The sequence below is a fragment of the Cricetulus griseus genome (assembly GCF_003668045.3).
Source record: "Cricetulus griseus strain 17A/GY chromosome 1 unlocalized genomic scaffold, alternate assembly CriGri-PICRH-1.0 chr1_0, whole genome shotgun sequence".
Classification (NCBI taxonomy): domain Eukaryota; kingdom Metazoa; phylum Chordata; class Mammalia; order Rodentia; family Cricetidae; genus Cricetulus; species Cricetulus griseus.
Genome location: NW_023276806.1, coordinates 184196840 through 184220563, shown reverse-complemented (window position 1 = coordinate 184220563; position 23724 = coordinate 184196840). Strand labels below are relative to the sequence as shown.

Genomic DNA, 23724 nt, shown 5'->3' with positions numbered 1-23724 from the left:
TAAAAGAAGAAAAAGCTAAATACAAGCCGAGTCTCTGTGTCTTTAGCAGAACAAGGAAGAGGGTTGCACAGATGGACATGATGTGATGTCCAGTGATGGTATGAAGAGTTTCCTGTCACTCTCCTCCTACAGCATGCGCAGCTGAGCCTGTGCCAATAGAAACACTTTCAATTGAATACTTTTATTCTCCTTCAATTTTTATTCTGTTCTTGCAATGCTCTTATTGGGGACTAACCAGAGGTTTCTTTTTAAAACAAAGATATCTCTTGGTCAGTGTTGATGGAAAGTTTTGGCTCACTAGGAGATAGAATACTCTCTAATGCTCCCTGAATGCTAGAGCTTGTTGAGCTATGGCTGATCTATTCAGATGCCAGAAGAATAGGTGTTGTGCCTGAGATTAGCAGGGTAAGTGGGCAACGCTTTACAATGGATGACTGTGTGAGCTTCTGGAGGGCTTGGCATGCATGGTGTTCTGATAGGAAAACCCACAGTGCACCCTATCTGTCACTGCTCTTATTCTGGGAGTAGCTGCATTTGCACACAGAGATAAGGTATTTTTGAATTGCAGGGTCACCAGGGTACAAGTGCATACCAGCCTTCCAGATTATTTCCATAACTAGAGGATGGTGTTGTTAGCCACCTTCCTGCCATTTCAGGAATCAAATTAGATTGGCTTTGCATCACCCAGAGATTCTGCAGGCAAACAGCAGACAAATGAGGCCGTGTTTCCTAAGAGAATCATGGAGGCATTGGTATTTCTGATAAAATGTATTATGTAATCTATGGCATTGATGGTGAGTAGAGAAAAAACTGAATAAATTATCCAGGGCCTTCTGTTCTGTTCTGTCCTCTGGAGTTTAGTAGCTGTTTGTCTGTGTACAGTGAGCTGCACTTTTGGAGTTTTATATGTCATAGACAGAAAAGTACCATCTTGGTCTGTCCACCACAGTTGCTGCAACAAAACACTGTACACTGAAGAGCATGAACACTAGAACATGTTTCTCATAGTCCCGGAGGCTGAAAAGTCCCAGATGAAAGCATAGGGATGTTTAGTGCCTCTCTTTCTCACAGAAGATATCTTCACCCCGGATCCTCATGTAGTGGATGGAAGAACCCTGATCCCTTCCGAGGACACTATCCTATCCATCATGGTGCAATCTTTACACCCTAACCACATCCCCAGCCTCCATGTCCTAATACATTGGCATTGGTGGGTAGGTTTCACCATCTGAAAGTGGGTGACAAATGAAGGGAATTGAAGAACAAAACCATTTAGGCCATAGTTAGTTTGTGACTAGTTAGCATCTTTGTGATGACTGAAGATAATACAGAGTTTAGGAGAGAGAGAAGGGGTAGGGGAAGAGGCTCCAGTAAGCTCCAGTAAATGAGAATAATTTTGTGCTGTTACCGACAGAAGTAGCAGCCCCCATGTGGAGCTGGCTTCCTTTTGCAGTGTCTCAGCCTGATGAGCATGGCTATCTCTGTGTAAGGACAACTCCATCTGACTCTTAGCTTCATGGGACTTTTATGTCTATATTATTAAGCTTTAACACTCTTGCTGCCTCTTTGCCCAGGGAAAATTACACCAAATAGATCTGACTTTGATCTATTTTCAATTTTGGCTGCATTATGGACAATAATACACTATTTTCAAGTAGTTAGAAACTCCAGGCTACAAAAATCCGCAACCTTTCTAGCCTTTTCAGGTCTTGAAAGCAGATGATTAACCATTGTCAGCTCTGCATTGGCTTGGGCTTGCTTTCTGTTGATCCCCTGGCTCCAACTCACACTTCAACTCTTCCTTTAATCTTATAGAATACAAATGTTTTGTAATGCCTTAATTTCAGAAATGGATATTCATGCACTGGCTTTGTTGTTTTATCAAAACCGTAAGTTTTACAATATTCGATTCTAAAGGATGCTTTTAACCCAGTGCTTCAAAGTGTCTTATAGCACACAAAAGGACTATCAAGGCACTGGTTATACCTGCCTATATCACTTGGAGCTTTCTTCCCATTATGTCAGTGCAATGAAATTCCATGGTAATAGCTCTCTGATGAACCCACAGCCAAGAGAACTCCTCCTACTCCATGCTAATGTTATATTAGCTGGCTGCTATGGAACTTACTAAAATTGCCCCAAGCAATTGTTCTGGTTTGGGTATTCTCGTACCATTTGAGGTTAGCGAATCCAAGTTTGCTCATTAATTGTAAGTTGAGACCAGCATTGCTCGGCATATTTTTCATCCCTCTTGGGCCAGCAGACTAGTTAGGGCCATCCTCCTCTTATTGTGGCAGAACAGCAAGAGATGTGAATGGCATTGTGATGCCTCCTAAGTCATGGGTATATAATAACTGCCTTTCACCTCCAGCCCCACTCCACTGGCCAAGTAAGTGAAATTGCCATTACAGAAATCCATAGTCATGCAACAGAAAATGACAGCTATGGAAAATGAGCAGCACCAACATGAATAACACAGCTGACCACATCCACTTTCCCACTCCACTGATTGTCCAGGGACTTGGAGCAGCCACCGAGCCTCAGCTTTTCAGTGATCACTTTCTCCACTTCATCAATTCCACTTTGCTTTTTGGTGTGGCCATGACTTATGTTTTCAGCCTTACAAACTGTGGATCACGTAGGCCTCTGGGTATGCCTGTGAGGGATTATCTTGATTACATTAATTGAAGTAGAAGATCCCTCTGCTGTGTGTGGCGCTGTTCTTGGGCTGAGATCCTGGACTTGCTGGAGGACAAAAGAGAACTGAACAGCAGAGATACTCACTTATGACTTCTTGCCCCCTGCTTATGGATCTGATATGGCCACTTGCTTCAGGCTCTTGCTGCCTTGACTTCTCTGTCATGGTGGACTTTAACTGTGAGCAGAGTAAATTCTTTCTCCCTTAAGTTACTTTCATCAGAGTATTTTGTCACAGCAAGAAAAGGGAAACCAGGAGGGGTACCTATGGAATGCCAGGCCTTTCGCTTAAGTGATGACAGAATAATAGTGAACAAGATTGGCAGAAATCTTGGCGCACGTGGGTCTCGTGTTCTAGTCAGAGAGACGAAGAATGGATTAACACTGTCTACATGTTCACTTGCTTGCCTAAGTGTGTAATAAAGATTGAAAATTCGTTGAAAAAGATGAAACAGGGCAAGCAAGTAATTCCCTTTTCTCTGCTGTAGAGGTTATTAATAGGTTTTTACTTAGGGTTGAAGGGATTGCAGAACTTAAAAGTAACCATTGGGATTAAATACTCTTTGTGATCTTGGATCATTTTGGATATTTCTTAACACTTGTATTGCTGCATTAAAAATTACCAGAGACTCGGTGTCTTCAAGTCATATCCATCTATCATGTCAGTTTCTATAAGTAACGTATCCAGGCATACCAGGGCCCTGGAATCAGAGTCATCCAAGCCTACCGTCTATTGATTGGCTGGATTGCATTCCTTCCTGGGGGTTGGCCTTCTCTACCAGTCTAATGTGGTTGTTGGTAGATCTGAATTCTTTATGGCCAAAAAACTGAAGTCCTCTCCTTTCCTTCCTTTCTCCCTCCCCTCCCTTCTTCTTTCCCTCCCTCCTTCCTTCCCTCCCTCCTTGCTTCCTCTCTTCCTTTCTTTTTTTTTCTTTCTTTCTTTTATGGCTATTACTCACTACTGCAAGATGTTGCTGCCATTCCTCAGGAGAAGACCTCCAGTTTATTAACTTCTATTATGCTAGAGCCAATTAGGAGGTAACTCCACTGTCCTCATCATATACTGGTGACTGAATGGCATTAGAGTTTCAGCCTGTATGTAGTGGGAGAGGCCTGTGCAAGGGCGTGGCTCTTTTGTAGTCTGAGTGTCCGTCTGCCACAATAGGGGTTTTTGTTTGTATGTTTTGTTTTTTGGAGACATGGTTTCTCTGTAGCTTTGGAGCCTGTCCTGGAACTTGCTCTGTAGACCAGGCTGGCCTTGAACTCACAGAGATCTCCCTGCCTCTGCCTCCTAAGTGCTGGGATTAAAGATGTGCACCACCACTGCCCAGCTATGCCACAATAGTGTTTAATCTCTTTTATTGTGCCCCAGTTTTCTCCTTAGTAAAATGGAGTTGACATCATGTTTTCAGCCGCATGGGGTAGTTTTGAGAATTAAGGAGATTAGATTAAGTAGAGCTTTAAGTAGATATTGCCCGAGAGCAGAAATCCCTGCACGATTCCCACTTTATCACCTCTGGCATGTAAGCAATCTACTCTAGGAATTTAGAGGTCTCTTGCACCTCAAACCCCATAATTTTTGTTTGTATGTTTTTGTGTTTTGTATGTTAGGATACAAAAATTCATCTTCCATGCTGCTGTTAGTAGTACCTTTTGAAGTATTTTCTGGTTTGATATTTGGGGGACTATCTTCTCAAGTGTCTGCTTTGGATCTATAGCATTCAAACAAATACTGCTTTGTTATTTATACTGTCTTGAATTAATTGAGGCCTGAAGTCTTGAATAAATCATTGGCAGATGCCCCTGGTTCCTAAGGTCATCGGTGGAGCACAGGTGCCAATGCTGTGTTTGAGCTATGTAAGCGTGAATGGTGTGTTTGAGCTATGTAAGCGTGAATGGCTTTTGCCATTTTCATACATGAATAACTGGGGCAGTGCCACCCTTGGATGAGTTTTACTACCCATGAAGGTCCACAGGAGGGGCCTTTATGGTCGTCCTCCTGTGATGTGTGAGGCAACACAAGGAGTCCAGTGCTTGCTGTCCCTGTTGCCCTGTTGAGAGCTGCTAATGACAGCTTTCCCTTGTGGAGTGTGGAGTGTGCTGGAAACAGCTGGCAGGGTGCCATCTGCAGGGTTGCTTCCACTCCTGTCTCATTGAATGACATGCTCTGTCTGGAGCAGGGGGCAGCCTTGGTAGTTGTTTGTGTTGTTCTGGCTTCAGAGGTTTCTAACAGCAGTGATTTTGCGCTTTGGATCTGCCTCACTCCTTGGTGTGGGGTTGTCCTGTGCATTCATGCAATGTTTAACAGTAACCCAAATTTCTAGTTCTTAGTTGCCAGTAGCCTTCCCCATCCTGAACCCAAGTTGTGACCATCAGCAATGTCTATAAACATTGCCAGATATCCCAAGTGCATTTTTATATATAACACATTTTTAGTGAATTTTAAAATATTGCATGCATGCTTTTAATAAATTCAAGCAGTACAGAAGGAGAAATAGTGAATTATGTGTCTTTTACTCCAAACACCCCAGTGACATTCTTTTCCTCCCAAGACAAAAGTGCTGTCGTCTTTCAGTTTACAGATGTTCAGCAATTGTACTGAAATTTATGGAAATTCACATATGGGCAAAGACTTATAATACACACAGGTGTGTACTTTATGGTTTTTATTGGTGACTTTTTTACTTTTCTGTGCAGTGTGGATGAAAATAAAATGGTCAAAATAAATCTGCTGTAGCTTGTTTCCATTGTGCTTTTAAAAAGGCTTGTCAGCTTTCTGTATTGAAATATGAGTCTCAAGCAGAATGATTGCACACATGATGGAGGGTCTGCGTCCTATTCTTGCATTTCCTCAGCCTCTGGAGCCTTGCACCATGGTCTGTCTTAAGACTGATGTCATATAGCTGTGAGAAGGAACTCTTTGGAGAATCAATATTTTAAGCTCTTGAAGTATGCATTTTTTCATCTAACAAAACAACTGAATCCTTCAAAAATCCTAATAGCTAGTTTTTGTACATGAACTTTGACTTTTATTGATTTCTTGGTGCTACCAAGGACACCACGTCCATGATAATGCTATTTTTTTTTTGCACCAGAACACCACATTATTGTACAGTAGAATATGTTTCACATAGCAATATGTTCGTTTATCAATGTGTAACATACTGTTTTTCATAATAAATGTGTTGGCATTCCATAAATGTATTTTTATGTTAAAGTACCAGAACATGTATAGTTGGGTTTGGAGGGTTTGTTTGGTTTGGTTTTTGCTTGTTTTTGGTAATAATAAAGGTGGTAGTATTCTTCATGCATAGTTGATGTCCTTGACTTTTAACAAGATATACAAGATATAGAATCATTCAAGGCTGTTCTTTCAAAGTGATACCTTCTACTCTTAGCAAAATGAACATTGCATTACTCCTGACATGATTATAAGGTAATACTATGATTCCACAGAATCAATTAGTTTTTGAATATTCACAGAATATCCAATATTCAAAATTTAGAAAGTGGACTTCTCAGAATTGTTAAATAATCACAAAGACCTAAGATCTCTAAGTAGAAAAGATGGTGTGTAGAAGATAAATACATTAGTTTTATTGTTACTATTTCTATTTCTAGTGGCTAAAAATGTTCAATTCTAAGCATTTTCATGCTTTATCTCATTGTCTCATAGTGCTATGAAATGTATGCATTGCTAGCCCATATACTGTAAATGGAATGTGTTTCTTAAAGAAGCTAGGCAGTGGGGTTGTAGCTCAGTTGGCAGAGTGCTTGTCTAGCATACACTAAGTCCTAGATTTGATTTCCAGCATTGCATATACCAGATGTAGTGATAAACCCAGCACTTGGAATGTAGAGACAGAAGGACCAGAAGGTTAAGGCCATTATCAGCTGCATACTGAGTCCAAGAGCAGCCTGGGACATGATGGTAACTCTGACAATAGTGATGATGATTGTAGCTAAATCTACTAAGTACCAGTATATATATCTCACCTTGTTCTCAGCACTTTCCGTGTATCACTTTATCCAGTCTTCTTACCAAATCCCAAGAGTCATCTCTGGGAACTAAGACCTAGGGAAGTTAACTAAAATGGATAAACTTAAATTACAGAGTTCCAAATATTTAGGTTCAGATTGGTAGGTAGACTGATTGTGGAAGCCATCACTTTATTGTGGTTTCCTAATGCGATGGTTGTATGATTGGTGAATTACAGGCCCAAACCCAAATCTAGACATTCTCTGTCCACTGAGCAGAACTAATAAAAATAGCTCATTCCTTTTGATATAACATCATGTAGTATGGGGTGTGAGTTTTCATCCTCTTCAACCCTACATGTAATAATTACTATGGACAAGAAAGTAGTTATTGCAGACCAAGAAACTTGGCTAAAATAAACACCCTAGAAGATGCAGCCTGAGCGAGCTTCAAACCCAACAACAGTGTCATACTGAACTAAAATTTGCCTATGAGGGGCCTGAGGAGATGCACCACCATGTCTGCCATGCAAACATGAAGACCCGAGTGCAGAACACATGTAAAAAGTTGGACACAGTGGGTCACATCTGTAGCTCTAGTGCTAGAGTCGGGGGCTGGGGGGGACGACTGCTGAAACAGATCTCCAGAGCTCTCCAGGCAATCAGTGAGTGCTACATGCAGTGAAACTTTGTTTCAAAAATGTGGAGAGATAAAGAGAAACCTGATGTGGACTTCTGTCTTCCACAAGGGCTTGTCTACCTACAGGTATAGGTGCTGGGAACTCACACAAACGCGCGCACGCGTGAACACACACACACACACACACACACAACACACACCACACACACACACACAACACACACACACACACACACACACACCACCACCCACCACCACCACCACACCACCACCACACCACCACCACCACCACACACCACCACCACCACCACCACACCACCACACACACCATGAATCAGCTTCAGAAAGGAGGAAATTTGGTCACTTGTAGCACCATGTATCAATTTATACCACAGTTCTCATTTGTATGTGGAAGGTAAACCAAAGGAATTAATAGAAGCAGGGAGTAAATGATCAATACTGCCTTTCTTTTCTTTTTGAGACTGAACCACAGAACTGTACCCCTATCTCTACATATCCATCTATGGATCGACAGCTCCCTCCCCCACCAACTTGTAGCTGTTGTAATGTTTCAGAGATCATACTTATGTCATGTCCTCATCCTGTATACCCAGATGTGGGATTACTGGGTCATCTGGTAATTCTTTTTCAGTTTTGCAGAGCGCCTCTAGACATTTTTCTACTCACTTAATTCCCACCAATAATCGACCCTCCTTTTATGTCCTGCTTTCTGAGTCTATTTAGCCTCAGCCAAGTCTCACCCTCTCTGTCTGCAGTGTGGGAGAATCTGCCCTACTTAAACTACTGTCCGGATGGAGTGAAGTGCATGGTGGCATGGTGGAATGCCTCCTCCCTTCCCCTTAGCCCACAGCCCAGGCTCCCTCAGCACATCCTCTCACCCCAGGAGCTCAAGTACAGCTTCCCTGAAGTCTAGCATCCTGAACTTCCTATGTTCCCAGCTGTGAGTTTCCTACCCCCCACCCCCGCACAGGTCCAGCCTGCCCTTGAATGCAGAGAATGCTGAATAACCTCAAATCGTCTTGGGAATTTGGGAGATGTATCAATGGATGCCTTTAATCACCTGCCTTCTGCCATTAGATTCAACTAGAATATGAGTGCTTGGAGGTGGGGTAGGAGAGGCAGTGCACTTTCTTCTTCTTTTGTTTTGTTTTAGATTTTGTTTTTTCCCAGACAAGGTTTCTCTGTAGCTTTGGAGCATGCCCTGGAACTCACTCTGTGGACCAGGCTGGCCTTGAACTCACAGAGATCTATGAGTGCTGGGATTAAAGTGCTGCCACCACTCCCAGCGAGGCTGTGTTTTCAATGCTAGCCTCTAATCCAGCTACGTATCTTGTCATAACATGTTCATAGCTGCATGAGTGTGTTCTGTAGTGAGCACGCATCACCACCAAGCTGCACGGTGTACTCTGCTATAGTTGGACCTGACACTTTGTCAGGATCTCTCAGGCCTGGGGTCTGCTGTGAAGAGCCTGCTAACAGAGACAGATTCCTCCCCCAGGGAATTGTGCAAAGATAGAAATGAAAGTTTTCAGAGGTGTAGGGGACAGTGACTCACGCCTGTTAGAGGCTGGCTACAGGTGTGCCTGACCACGCCTGCATGGTCAAGGTGAGGTCAGGATGATGCGGGATGGGCTCTTAAGGGGCTGAAAAATACATGGGAGGCCCCTTCTCTGTGGCCTCGATTGCTTGGCTGCCCTGGGCACGCTCTGGCTTGCATTTGGCTGGTATTTATCTGAAGAAAGATATCTTAAACCTACAGGCTCACTTTTCACATAGACATCTTGGGGAAACCCCGATGGTCAGTTCAAGTAGGAGGTAGTGAATTCAGGAGCAGCCTGGGCAGCTCCGTGACTTCTGCCTCATTAAGTGGTGTGCGCACATGCATGGAAAGCAGAATGAGAGGGCGACACAAAGAGAGGGACTATTCCTGCTCTAGTACTTCGAGGGACTTGGTCATGTGGTTTCTCTCTCTGGGGACAAGGCGAGTAAGAGAAGGAAAGATGCCAATGGCTCTGCTTTAATTTCAGTGTGGTCTGAAAGGCATCATTTGTGATACCAGTGCTGTTCTTGTGAAAGCGAGCATGAGCTCCAATGCCTGTGCATTCTCTACAGTGTGGGGAAAACAGGATCAGGAGCAAAGGCTTCCTTCCTTCCTCTTTAATTTTTGTGGGTATGAGTCTCCAAGATTTTAAACAATGAAATGATTGCAAGTAAATCCTTATTTGGGACAGGAGTGGGATACTGGACTTGTGTGCATGGAATTCTCAGATGCATGTGGAGGTCAAAGGTCAACTTTAGGTGCCTTTCCTCCATAACTGTCGTTTTTGTTTGTTTGCTTGCTTGCTTACTGGGACAGTATCTTGTCACTGAGATGGGACTTCCTGAGTAGACTAGGACAGCTGTTCAGTAAGCCCCAGGCCACCTCCCACTCTCCAGAACTGTGACTACAAGGATTCACCACCCTGCAAAGCTATTTTCACCTTGATTCCAGGCTCAGGACCTCATGACCGCCCAGTCCCGACAATCCATCTTCCAAGCATCCCCCTCAACACCATCTCCAGTCCCCACCATGTTTCACTGAGTGACAGGACTTAAGTGTCTGAATTTTTAGAATCTGGGCAAACTGGTTTAAGGGCAGACTTGCTGGGAGCTCAGGGCACCAGGAGCCCCTGAGCCCTGCTGGGACTGGCCTTGGCTCCTTTTTTGCTGAGGTCATCTGTCCCTGGAACCTGTAATAGTGAGAGGAGTGCAATGGAGAGAGGGTGAGCTGCAGTGTTGCCTTCTGCATCACTGAGGAGCAGCTGCGGCAGCTGGGCTGTGGCAGGGGCCAAGATGTCAGCTGTCCAGACCCTAACTTTGGGGAAACTTTATCCTTAGCAACATGATAAGCCAGCTTGTCAGTGTTGTGTGACTGGCTGGTCATCCCAAGAGCAATCAACTTCTCAGGAAATACCCAGGTGGACTGGTCCTGCAGAGGTGGACAGAAAGCACCCTGCTGAATGAGCTCAGACCCTTGTCTCCAACTTGTTCCTAAAGTGAGGACAGATTCCCTGCCAAAGGTCAGTCTGTGTGTAAGTTATTTTTCTGGTGTAATCTAAAGGGAATGTCCCTGGAGTTCAGAAGCCATCTGCTCTCCCTTCCCCCACCAGTCACCATTAGCCTGTGTGACCCTTGGCAGGTGCCTCTGCCTGTCTCAGGTGCCGTGAGTGTATGTCAGCATAAATCAGGGTTAGAGCTCATTGTTCATCTTGCCCTGTTTCAGAGCCACATGTGATTGCCGGCCTCTCCCCACCCTCGTTAGAAACTGTCCCCATTCTCCTGCTATAGGACAAGTTAAAATGTGTGCTTCTTACAGAGACACTTCTAGGCCAGGCTCCCACTTTCCTTTCCTTGGTGTCTTTAAGCAGATAGAGAGGTCTATTGGCTGCTTTCCTGTCAGTGTCCAGAAATATTAGCCAAAAGATAAAGAAGAATGAATATGTATGAGTGAAGCATCAGCCTCTTGGAGGGCAAATCTGTATTCTACAAGGTGCTGTTACAGTTTCTAGTTATTTGAAAATAATCATCCAGATGTGTAATTGATATAGAAGTACTTCAGTGTATGCCATGAGATTATCTGGGTGTGGCGGTATACTTAAACTCCCAGCACTCAGGAGGCAGAGGCAAGAGTGCAATGTGCCAAGCCAGACCTGTCCCCCATCACATGCCCCTGGTCCCCAAAGTTTATGATTCATGTTACCCATACAGGCTCTGGATTTTTCCATAACTGTGCCCTAACTGAGCATGGTTACTGGCAAAAATAGGCTCTTGTAAACTAGTGATAAAAATAAAAATGTAATACTATACACACATTAAAATTTTAACTTTGGGTATCTAAATTAGATATAGTTTAGATATAGATATATACTATTAAAATATTTCAAATGCAGCACTTTTTAAAAAGAATGGGCATTGCAGTATTAGGTTTCATTATTGCATTTTCAAATAATTGGTTTTCATTAATTTCCTCCCTTCTTTCTCATCCATCTATTTGGGCACCCCTGAGCCCTTCTACACCCCATACCATGCATTCGGCTTTCGCTTCTTATGTGTCCTGTTCCCCTCCCCTGTCCTCAATCTGTCTTTTCCCCACTTCTGGTTTACCTTCAGATTCCATAGCCAAGACCCATGCCAATCCCCAGTTACATACAGGAAGCCTCATGAGCTAGGATCTACATGTAGAAACATAGCATTGAAGTGCATTTTAATAAATGTCTTTAATAAAACTATTGTTGGCTTCAATTCCTTTAGCGATTTTCTGCCAGTGTGCCTACCATAGGTTTGACAGTAATTCATTCAGGACTATATACCCCATTCAAAGCTCTAAAAATAGCAGCATCATTTTTTAGAATGACTAAATGTATAGATTTTCTCTCCAAACACAGGCCTTGCCCTACATTTTCTTAGTGCAGAAGCAGTAGTAGGAGCAACCTTTAACCACCATTGGTTGCCTCCTGGACAGTCCCTTGAGCCCGCTCTTCTTCTTCTTCTTCTTGTCCCTTCTGTCCCCATGAACACCACAGTACAGGCAAAATGCCCCCTTTCTTTATACCCCACCTCTCTCAAAAGCCTCATATCCTGCTTCTCAAATGCTTCATTCCGTGTCCAGGTAGATGCCTCGATAAAAGAAGAAACAGGAAATTTGGAAAAGCAGGGACAAAACCCACCAAGGCACCTGGTGGAGGTGCATGCTCAGAGCCTCCTTGCCCCTTCTTGACCTTGATCCTGGACCCAGTACTAAAATTCCAGGAGTGGAGTGGGAGATGGGAAGAACATTCTTTCTCATCTCTTTCTCTGCAGCTCTTGTCCCTTCCAGTTCTGGGCTTCTGACTTTATTATCTCCAATTTTGAGTAACAAAACGAGACTAGTTCCTGACCCGACCCACTAATGCTGCTAGGAACTAGTAGTAACCCATTTAAGGGAGCATAAGTAAAGTGTTAGGGTTGAGTTAGGGTTAGAGTTGGACTCTATCTAAGGTCGGGGTTAGGGTTAAAAGTTGGGGGTAGGAGGGTTGGGTTAGAAGGGTAGGGTTAGAGGGAGGTGCATAGGGTTAGTGTTGGAATAAATTGCTTGTTAGAGGTTGCAGTCTGCCATAGTCTAGCTGCTCTCTGTAAGCTCAGCAATGTGGAAACTCCCTCCCTCCCCAACAAAGCTTCCTGCTCTTTACCTGCCCTTATCTGGAGAATGCCCCTGGGCCTGGAGGACTGATACTATCTAAAAGCTGTCTCTGAACCAGATGCCTGATTCATCTTTAGCTTGACTCTTGGCACAGATCCCTGCTGAGAAGACTTGTGCTAGAACCTCCACTAAAGTACTCTACTGCCACATACTAAGCTTTGTGATAGGAGTATGCCACTTAATGCAAGTTAGGGTTTGTCCCTGGGCTCCCCAATCCTACATATTGCTTATACTCTGAATATGCTGAAGTCTGTCTCCTGGATGCCTCCTCTGTCCATGCTCATGGGCAGGGTACAAAGCTTTCTGTCTTCCCTTCTTCTTTCCCCTCTTGACCTGATGGCCAACAGGCTGAGAGGGCAAGGGGACCCCCACAGGTTAGAGTTGGGTTGGGGTTAGAGTTGGCTTAGAGGGGTAGGGTTAGGGTTAGGGTTGGTTGGGTTAGATTTGGGTTGGGTTATAGGGATGTGGTTAGGGTTAGGCTTAGGGTCTCCACCCAGACCTTTTCTTCCTCTAGGAAGTCTTAGTCCATGCTATTGCTCCTCCTGTGTCTAGGTTTGCTGTCCCAGTCTCTAGCTTGGAGAAGAATCTAGGAGTTTTGTACCGCTGCCTGGCTGCCTCCCTCTGAGGAGCACAGAGATGTCCATGGCAGATAGATTCTTATCAGAAAGACTTTTGTACCAGAACACATGGTCTTAAGTTTTATTTTTATTTATTTATTTATTTATTTTGTGAATTCAGCCATTTTGTGGACTGGCCTGGAGATTTACTAACACTCAAAGGATTTGGGTTTTGTTTTGTTTGTTCTTTCAGGGGGTGGAAGGTTTATTATAAGTCTCTCACCACTTTCTGACTTTTGGAATTCAACTCCAGATGTGTGTTGGTATTTTGCTTTTGCATTGAATAGTATATTGCTAATAAGGTCTCCTGGAGGTCTCTGCTGCCATTTTCTCGTGGTGTATTTTTTCCTTCCTGTAACAGGGTAGAAACCTGTAAGAAGTGATTGTACCCATCATCAGCAGACTGGATGAACCATACTTCATTCACATAATAGTGACAGCAGCATTTGGATAAGTTTAGCAATATAGCAATAAATGAAAAAAAAAAAAACCAAAAGATTATCTATGGTATTATATCCTTGTAGAAACCTTAAAGTAAATGATAGAAAATATTATATATCCTTCATAAAATCAAAGGTATTTAAATGAAAGACCATAATGAAAATGATTTAGGTGGAGGCAATTTCAGATGGAGAGCATATGGCTAGCTATGTGATATCTAGTGACCTAGTTCTTGCCTGAGTGAGTTTCTGGGTACTTAGAAAGTTAATTTAAACAAATTTCTGTGCATCCAGTCCAAGGAAACAAGAGGATAATGAATTCAGTCCTTTTCTCCTTGGTTTGAGGGGAAACATTTCTATATGCAATTGCCAGGGTTAAATGAGAATGGATCACACACTTGGTTTCATGGGAAGTACCATATGGGAATGTCATCCTTAACTGTACAACCAAAGGAAGTACGTCTAGGAGATCCACGGGATGTCAGCAGCTCCTGCAGAGAGTGATAGGGTCACTCAGCTGAGAGGTCCTCTGGCTGAACACTGAGCTTTGGTCTGTTGGTCTTGACTGCTCTTGCATGTGAGTCTGTGGAAGCAAATTACAGTCATATTAATGATATTTGCCCAAATAAGTATGTGTGCTGGGACAGGAAGAGACTCAAGGATCCGGGATTGTAGATCGAAGCAGGGTCCTGATGCTGTATGTGACTCTGGCCTAGGGCACTTAAGTGGTGAGGTCTTCTCTTGGCATTCTCCATTGTTGTGCCATTGGAGAATCTACTCCATTGATACACAACACATGAAATAAATGTGTAAACTCGCAAATGCCAGTGCAGCTTCTCTGAGTTACTGCAGCCAAGTAGACATGTCTCCACGGTCTCTTCTGTTGAGTTCATGTGTTTATAGGAGCACAGTCTGCACTCTGAGGATCATTTATAAAGAATACCTTGGAAATGGTGATTTTTCACTCCGTTGTAGGCTAAATAGTAAATACCCAAGATAGTAGATGGAACCTTAGTTTACCTTGTTTGGAAAATGGATGGTTGTAAATAGCATTAAGTTAAGGGTTTTGAGAAGGAGAATATGCCATTGAGTTCCCAGACAGGTCATCAGTTGTCTCCTTATATGAAAGAAGGTTATGGAGATTTAAAAGACAAGGCAATATGAAGATGGGGGGAGAATTGGCTTTATGTGACCACACACCAAGGAGTGTTAGGCAAAAGCTGAAACAACCAAAAAATGGTTCTTCCATGGAGCCTGCCCAGGGTGTAAAGCCCCGCTGACATTTCCATCTCTGCTCACTGAAGCTGTTGCTGGGAGAGAATGCATCTGTCTTGTTCTAAGGTACCAAATATGCATTTTTAGAGTCACAAGACAGTAATATATTCATGTTTCCATGTTTTTGAGTATACTAGTATATTATGTAACTCTTCTATTTCTGTGATAAAGCACCATGGCCAAGGCATCTTTCAGGAGGAAAAGTTTTCTTGGGGCTTCTGGCTCTAAAGCAGTAGGAGAGGCCATCACCACCACAGCAGGGAAGCATGGCAGCAGGTAGACATGGCATTGGAGCAGCCACTGAGAACTCACCTGTCAAGGCACAAACAAGACTTCCTCCACCAAGACTATACCTCCTAATGATGTCCCAGCAGCCACTAGCAAGGATTATGGGGGACATGTCACCAATATATTTTTTAAAAAAATAGTCTTGAGGATATTGATGTTTCATAATTAGTAACTTTGTCATGTTGGATTTTGAGGCAATCCAAATCAACATTAATTTTTATCATTTAACTGGTTGTACTTTTGCAAGTAAAGTAAAGGGTTTCAGTGGGTAGACAGTATCATTATTTGTTTCCCAAAGTGGTAGGATGCATCATTTCATAAGAGACACCGAGGCAATGAGACAGTCCAGAGAGGAAAGGAAGAAACCTGAGCTCTGACTGGACAAAGCTCAGAGTCTGTTCCTAGATCCTCATCATCTGAGATGCCCATGGCCCTGAACTCCAGCTTGCCTCAACCCCTCACCCAGGTACTGTCTGAACAGATCATGTGTTGGTTCTTCAGAGGAGGGCAAGCTGCAGTCAGGACTTCATGCTTTTTAGGTTAAGGGTGGGAGGTTCTTGCAAGTCAGTGGTTCTCACACCAGTGTGCTCAGAATACATGGAGTTCCTGCTGCTCCTGAGCCATGCTGTTGCTGCTAATTGAAGCATCACACACTTAGTGGCAGAGCTCCCCATGGGCTGCTTCTGTCCCCAGATCCCTTTCTTGGGCTCCTGGAAGCTCTGCTGTGGTGCTCCCGCAGCATGGAGCCTCCTGAGTGCCCCCACAGCATGCAGGTGCCCCTTCTCCCCTGGCTGCTGCCTGCTTCTCTCATTGCCTTGGCTCCTTCAGTGCACAGCTGGGGACTGCCAGTCTGAGGCCCTGTCACAATAACTCACTCTGAAAAGTCACTGAGATGACAGTGAAAGCAATGAGAGAATCAGACAGGGAATCAAAGCAGTGGGAGAAAAGAGAGATGCAAAGAATGAAAAGAAAGCGGGAATTTTTTTTAAAGTGTGCTCCCCCTTACTGTAAGACTTTCTAGTTCTACAGAGCATTTTCTGGTATGATTTTAAATTTCTGTTTCTCCTCAAATTTTTCCAACAGCTGTTTTGGCTTTCTGCAAATCTTTTGTGGCCTCTTTCTGGACCCAGACTGAAAGCAAACAAATAAATCTACAAGTCACTTATCAGAGAAGACTCTTAAGTGTTGCCTAGTTAGACTGCCCCCGGCAGAGGCTCAATCCTAGTTGTGTTATCAGTGGGTTTTAGAGTATTTTAAATGCCTCTGCTCTCCTGTGGGCCAGTTAATGTGACTCTTTGGGGTAGGAGTGTCTCAGCCATTGTTTCTGGTGTGTGTGTGTGTGTGTGTGTGTGTGTGTGTGTGTGTGTGTGTGTGCGCGCGCGCGCACGCACAAGTACACACATGTATATTAGTACACATAGTTGTGTATTCTGGTTCAAGTGGAAGCCAGAGGACAACCTCAAGTGTTCTTCCTCTGGCATCTTCCACTTGTTTTTTTGCGACAGGATGTCTTACTAATCTGGTACTCCAGCAGGCTCTATACTGCCTGCCCAGCGAGGCCCTAGGGATCCTCCTGTCCCTGCTTCCCTAGTACACAGATTACCACATCCAGCTGCATTCTGGGATTAAACTCCTGTTGTCACATTTGCATAACAACTGCTTTGCTTTTGAGATAATTCCTCAGCTCTCTCCTTATTTCCTCTTTGTGTGTTCTTCTGTGTACGTGACTGCATGCGTACATGTGTGTGAAGGACAAAGGTCTGTGTAGAGTGTCATTCCTCTGTTAGTCTCTCTACCTTGTGTTTTGAGACAGGATCTCTGATAAAGGTAGAGCTCACCTCTGCAGCTGTCCTAGCTGCTCAGTAATGCTCAGGGGTTATGCAGCTCTGCCTCCCCAGCACTAGGTTACAGGTCTACTGCACACCTGGCTTTGATACGATTCTGATCTCAAATCCTCATGTCTGCATGGCTCTGGGTTATAGGTGTGCTACACTGTCTGGCTTTTACATGATACTGAACTGAAGTCCACATGCTTGCATGGTACTGGGTTACAGTAATGCCTGGCTTTTACGTGGATACTGAATGCAAGTCCTCATTCATGCTTGCATGGCTCTGGGCTATAGGTGTGCCACACTGTCTGGCTTTTACATGATACTGAACTCAAGTCCTCATGCTTGCTTCCATGGCTGTCTTCCTAGTCCCCTTCTTGTTTTGGTGAATATTTTTTAATGCTCTCAGAGGAGTGGCATACGTGGCCAGCACCACTGAACCAGACCATTGCTATCTGAATTTGTACTGAACACTTTCCAAAAGCTGTCTTTACTTATTTGAGTTCCTTTTCATCGAAATGTTGGCCGTGCTGAAAACACTGCAAATATTTGGAAACATCCTTTCTTTCAATCCAGTACTCGCAGTTGAGCAGCCAATTAAATATTCAAGCCCCTTTTCTCAGACAGCTTTTACTTTTTCGGTCGATAGGCTCCCCCTGCTGGCCTTTTCTATGTAATGCTTGTGGCTCTTCAGAGCCTCCCCCATGGGTTCTGCTACTCTGCAAACCACAGCCCAGAATCAGGGCACTTTAAAACAGAGTCTTGTTTCTTTTTTGTTTTAAAGAGACACCCTCTTACCTTACCACGACTTTTTCTTAGTTAATTTTCTTAAAGTTGGTGTGCAAAGTAATGGACTTCATTATGGCATCTTCATGGGTACATGCGATGATACTTTGTTTTAACCAACTCCATCCCGTTTGTCCTCTGCCCCTGCACGGTTCCCTACTTCCACAAATTTGTCATCCATTCCTCTAAAAGCTGTCTTTATGAAATCCCATTGCCTCAGCGAATAATCAAAACATTACATCATTATCTGTGGCAGTTTAGGTAGGACCTAGAGAAGAAAGAATGATATATATGTCTAGGTAGGCAAACACGTACACACTCCTATATAACGTAGATAAGTGTACCTACAAACACTATCTGGGTAGACACACACGTACACACTCTTATATAAGGTAGATAAGTGTACGTACAAACACATTTTTTTTTTGCTTATCTAGCTTACATAAAATATTTGAGTAATATTCGAATGATTTGCTGGTCCCCTGCAGGAGAATTAAGGTCACTGTTCTGTTTACCAATGAGGAAGGAAAGCCTTTGTGAATGACTTCGCTGCCTTCTTTTTAATTAGTCATACCTGTGTATTAACTCACCTTTGTATGTATTTCAAGTTTAATTGTAGCCAAATAAAAAGAGTAGACATGACATCCAGACTGTCTGCCATAGTATTATATCATGGCCGTTCCATTCTGGGGACGGAATTTGATCTTTACTCTATGTGAATGCAAACTGTGATCATGCAGCCTTTAGCTCTTAACTTTCCTAAACGTGCTCATTGCATGTTACACAGCTTTTCTTGTTTCCTCATTGTTATGAATGCCTTACTCCATTGTTCCTGGTTTTTATCTGCCTTGGCACGATGTTAAGTCTCCTCTGGAGGACAAGGCAGTTTTTAATCTTTTAGAGATAAGAGCCCAAATCCTTCTTTTTCAACAAGGGTAAACATTTCCAGATGCTTTCATGAAATGTGGGCCCACCATCCTCTGCCTCTGAGGGTTCTGTCCATTGAAGACTGCCTTAGTTTTTACCAGCCATTGTCATGTGCATATCTGCTACTGGCATAGTGTCCCTCATGCTAGCCACAGCAGAAGCTGCTTGTTGCTGTGTGAACGTGTTGCCAGAAACTCACCAAATCAATGCATGTTTATCACCTCAACATTTCTGTGGGTCAGGAGTTTCCAGAATTGGACAAGATGGTTCCTCCACTTCCTGGTCTCACAGGGATGCGATCAAAGAATCTGCTGGATCTTACAAGTTTAAATAAGGTAATTAGATAAGGATAAACATCCAAGTTTATGTGGTTTTTGGAAACAGTTTCTTGCTGGCTATTGGGCTGATGCCCAGCCGGCCCTTGTGCTGGCTGTTGGCTTAGATCAACCACAGCTTCTTGTCTCTAAACCCTCCCACCAGGAGTGTTTGCTTCCAAAGAGCCAGAAAGGGAGTCTGCTAGCACAATAGGAGTTAACACCTGACACAATGTAATCACAGAAATGAAAGCTTACCTTTCTTGTATTCCTTTGTTCAGTCACTGACCACTCCCACACTCTGAAAAATGGGTGTGGTTACCAAATGGTGAGCATCAGGGGGCTCAGCAATGGGTTTTTAAATGTCACTTATTGTCTGCTGGCTCCTTTCCATCATGAACAATTAAGTAGCACCCGAGTCCTGAACTTTATGCTTATTTCTTCCAGCTTTCTCAGCATTAGATAGACAGTTGTTTCTGCCTTACTAAATATTAAGCATCCTCACCACTTTGGGGGATGCTTATGATTGAAATCTGGGGCCTTTGCATGAGCAAGTACGTACTGTTCATCCCTGGCCCCACCAGTCTCTTCTGCTGTGTTTCATCTAAAAGTGTAAGACAGTTCCTCTATACCTCTGTCAAGTCACTGATTAAAATGTTGAAGAGGGTGCTGGTGTGTATAAATGGGCACACCTACAAGATATATATATATATATATATTCATTAAAAAGGATGATTGATATTCTCATCACTCTTACTTCAATAGTAATGCCCTTTCTCCTATTGAGGAATATGTTTTTCAATATGGTCCTATCTTGCTATCTTTTATATATATATATATATACACACACACACACACACACACACACACACACACACATTTACTTACACATGCGTGTGTCTTGGCATTGAGGGGGGAAGAATGACAAAAGCTGTGTTCCTAAGACTTTGTACTTCATGACTTCCTGTTCCTCTGGGAGCCAGGAAGTACAGCTCTTAAGACCCGTGACTTTCTAGCCACTCGGTCCACTTTTGAACTGAGTCATTTTCTCACTCAGCAGCTTTAACCTGTGTTTCTCAGGGATGATAAGTTGCATCACGGAATAACAACTAATTTTGCTAATGCCTGGCTAAAGTTAACATACGCTGCACAAGTGTGGCCCCTCTTCTCTGAATTCAGACTGTGGACCCATTTCATTTGCATTTTGTATAAAGTTTGAAATCAGTAGTTTTTACACAGAAACTTGAACTTCATCAGGTTTAGAATAATTTCATAGGAAATCTTGGCTTCATGGTGGTACTGTACTGCGGTCCACATGGCTTTGACGCTCGGGAGCTACATAGTCAGTGCTCTTGGGGACAGGTATGTGTAGGGAGACACACTGTAACCATGCCTCCTAAGAAGTGGCTACAGGTGTTCCCCACCAGGCCCCAATGGGCGTGGTCAAGGTGATGTCAGGGTGACTCTGGAGAGTTTTTAAAGGGACAGACAAGGCACATGGGCTCTCTCTTTTGCCTTGCTGCTCTGGCTTGCTGTTGGCTGGAGTTTATCTATTAAAATTATCCTAACCTTAGGGATTTCGTATCCGTTATCTTCTTCAATAGGTATGCACACATATCAAAACATTCCTTTCTGCATCCATGTACATAGCCTTTTGCTTCAGTCATCTGACTGCCTGGTTCCTAGATAAAATCATAACACGCGCTTTTGTTCTTTAGGATTGTAGAGTTAAATAGTATGGAAAATATATACCTTAGTTATATGAGACACAGCTTCTACTTTGAAGAATATTATCTACTTTCTGTAGATCAGTCATTGGCTCCCTCTGATACCCATTAGTCATTCGTCTTTATGTCTGTGTAGTTTATTCAAGAAATATTATGTCTATATTGTTTATTCAACAAATATTAAGCGCTTACTTTATGCCATAGACTTTGATAGGTAAAAGGAATAGAAGGTAAAGGAGAAACAAGTCATTGGATGCTAAGTAAACATTTTCTAAAATTTAAACTGTGGCAGTTGCTATGAAGCCTGTGGTAATGCAATTGCACATCGCAGGAATCTGGTCCTGGCACACAGGTCGTGGGACTTGACCTGAGGATGAGTTTTCAACACAGAGCTGAGAAATTAATCAGCAGCTAATTACATGGAGAGAGCACAGATGTCCAGGCTTCAGAATGGCATGTGAGAACATTGTGGTTATCTAGAGAATGTGCCAAATGCAGGCCCTGACAATCAGTGTGAGAGAGCACAAAGGAAAAAGAATGTGCAACCCATTATAGATAAGGGAAAGAGGTCTGTAGGCCGCAGCCAGGCAGCAGCTTACAGTAAGTCACAGGAGATGAGGTTTATCCACACTGAGAAGCCTTTGAACCATCAAAGAATTTTCCTCATGGAGTGACACTTGCTCAGATCTGGTTTTGCAGAGACCAGTCGGGAGCATGAATATATTACTGGAAAGAAGGTAAGAAGAGTGAGAAGCAGATCACTGGGAGAGTGCTGGTCTTAGTGAGAGATGGGACCCTGGTATAGCATGGGTGTGCCAAGAGAAGGAGAAAATGGAGGGGTTTAGGACCCTCCAGGGAAATTAAAACCAGAAACTTAATGAAAAATAAGACTAGAGTGGTTGAGACATGTATAAAAATAGCAAGCAAAGATGTTAAAAATGTCTTAGGAAATCCTGCTGTGTCTTTTCATTCAACTGCTCTGCTCTGGGGGCAGTCCTGAGAAGTCCCCAGTCCCCTTTATATTAATGGAGGGTAGGTCCAAATATGCCCCTTCCTAGAATTTGGTCCTGAAAGAATGCCACCCTGTAGGGGTCTATACTTGATACTCCCTCAATACTGCAGCACCCTCCCCAACCAAGAGTGAATCCCCGAGTCAACTTCTTTGTCTCCATTTCTAGGACCTCTGCTGCAGCACCATGGCTACTGCCCATGGTTTAATATTATCCCTTCAACTCATTTGAACTAATTTTGCTTGTTCATAACACTACAGAAGGCAGAAATCTCTTAAGAGTACCCATAATAAAGTAAAATAAAATCAATGAAAGTAAGTAAGGCGCATTATTAAGTTTTATCTCACCCACCCGGGATTCTGAACCAAAGGCCCACTTCCCCTTCAGTGGGATATGAGCCAAGTGCTTGGGAGGTTGTAAAAATGAACAGGAAGATGCAAGATGAGATTTTTCTTCTTAATGTTCTCAAAAGAATTGGAAGATAGCCAAAAAGGGAACAACTTTTTCATTAAGAGAGTAAATATCCCTCTGTGTTCTGTTTGTCAACTAAAGCCATTTGAATTTGGGGTTTCACATCTCCCATTGTGGGGATGGCTGCCTGAGACCATATGTTATCCCTCCACTGGCATGCGAACCAGAAGTTGGGGGGGGGGTGCTCAGTGGGTAAGAGTGTTTGTGGCTCAAATGTGAGGAGCTGAGTTCTAATCCCAAGCATCCACATGAAGTCAGGCATGGTCACAGGTGCCAGCACCTGGGAGTGAAGATAACATGTGACAAAAGGGAAGCGTCTGGCCAGTGAGGACTAAACGCTGCTGCTTGAACTACTCCTCATGATTGTCATGTAGACCTCATGCGCTCCAGTTAAGAGCCATTCTCAGACTCCTCCTGCGGCCACTTTATGCATCTCTCAGTTTCTGGTCTACCATGTCCACGTGAGTCTCCAGGAGTTTAATGGGGCACAAATCTGGTCTCATCGTGCCTCCACTTTTAGTATTTATCAGAGAAGGCCATGCTGTCAGCACTCAGTGTGTTTCTATTTATTTCATGCATGGTGTCTCAATTACTGGTCTATTGCTGTAAAGAGATGCCATGAACAAGAAAACTCTTAGAAAGCATTGGGGGCGGGGCATGCTTACAGTTTTAGAGGGATAGTCCATGATCACCATGGTGGGAAGCAGAAAGACATGGCCCTGGAACAGTAGCTGAGAGTGTTACATGGATTCTTAGGCAGCAGAGAGAGAGAGTGGCCGGAGGAGCCTTAAGTGGAGCACCCCCAGTGACACACTTCCTCCAACATGGCTGCACCTCCTAATCCTTCCCAAACAGTAAATCAACTGGGGACCAAGCATTCAAACATATGAGCCTGTGGAAAACCATTCTCATCTGAACCACCACAGGTTGTACATTAACTACTTGTCTGGTTGCTATGAAAAAAGGCAACTTAAGGAAGGAATTATTTACCACAGCATCATGAGCTTGAGATGGCAGGTCCCAGGACATCCACAGTCTGGAAGCAGAGCTGAGGTCTGGCACTCAACTTTCTTTTTTTTATGTAACTAGAGCTCCAGCCCAGGGAGTGATGCCACCCACATTTAGAGTGGGTCTTACCACCTCAACTAACCTACTCTTAGAAATGCCTTACAGTTGGCAAAGCATAAGTCCTGTGCGAAGAGGTACTGAGCGTGGTCCAAAGTTAAAGAGATACAAAGAGTGAGAGCTTTCCCACCACATTCAGTCATCCATCCCAATGCAGACAGTCGCTAATGCCTTTACTCAATACCTTATAGAAATCCTATGACTGCTGAAGAAGTTGTATAGACAAATAGAGAATGGCTGTTTTAGATTCTTTTATCACTCTGACAAAACCTGTCAGAGCAACTTAAGGGCAGAAAGATTGATGTTGGCTCGTTGTTTTAGAGGTGGTTGAGAAGGCATGGTAGCAGGAACCGTGTTATCT

The 23724-nt window shown here is 43.4% G+C and overlaps 1 protein-coding gene across 7 annotated transcripts in view; it reads left to right on the top strand.

The window, feature by feature from the left end:
• The window catches only part of Cdk14 (cyclin dependent kinase 14), a 554492-nt gene that overhangs the window by 370732 nt on the left and 160036 nt on the right, over positions 1–23724 (top strand). For 6 of the 7 annotated variants that reach the window (XR_004771639.1, XM_035450611.1, XM_035450609.1 and 3 more), the window contains one exon: positions 18959–19051. The exons of the other annotated variant lie outside the window; for it this stretch is intronic. Coding sequence is in view for 5 of the 6 variants with exons in the window: in XM_035450611.1 (XP_035306502.1) it covers positions 18959–19051 (93 nt within the window). In the remaining variant the exon portion in view is untranslated. The remainder of the gene's footprint in view (positions 1–18958; positions 19052–23724) is intronic. 7 annotated transcript variants of the gene reach the window in all.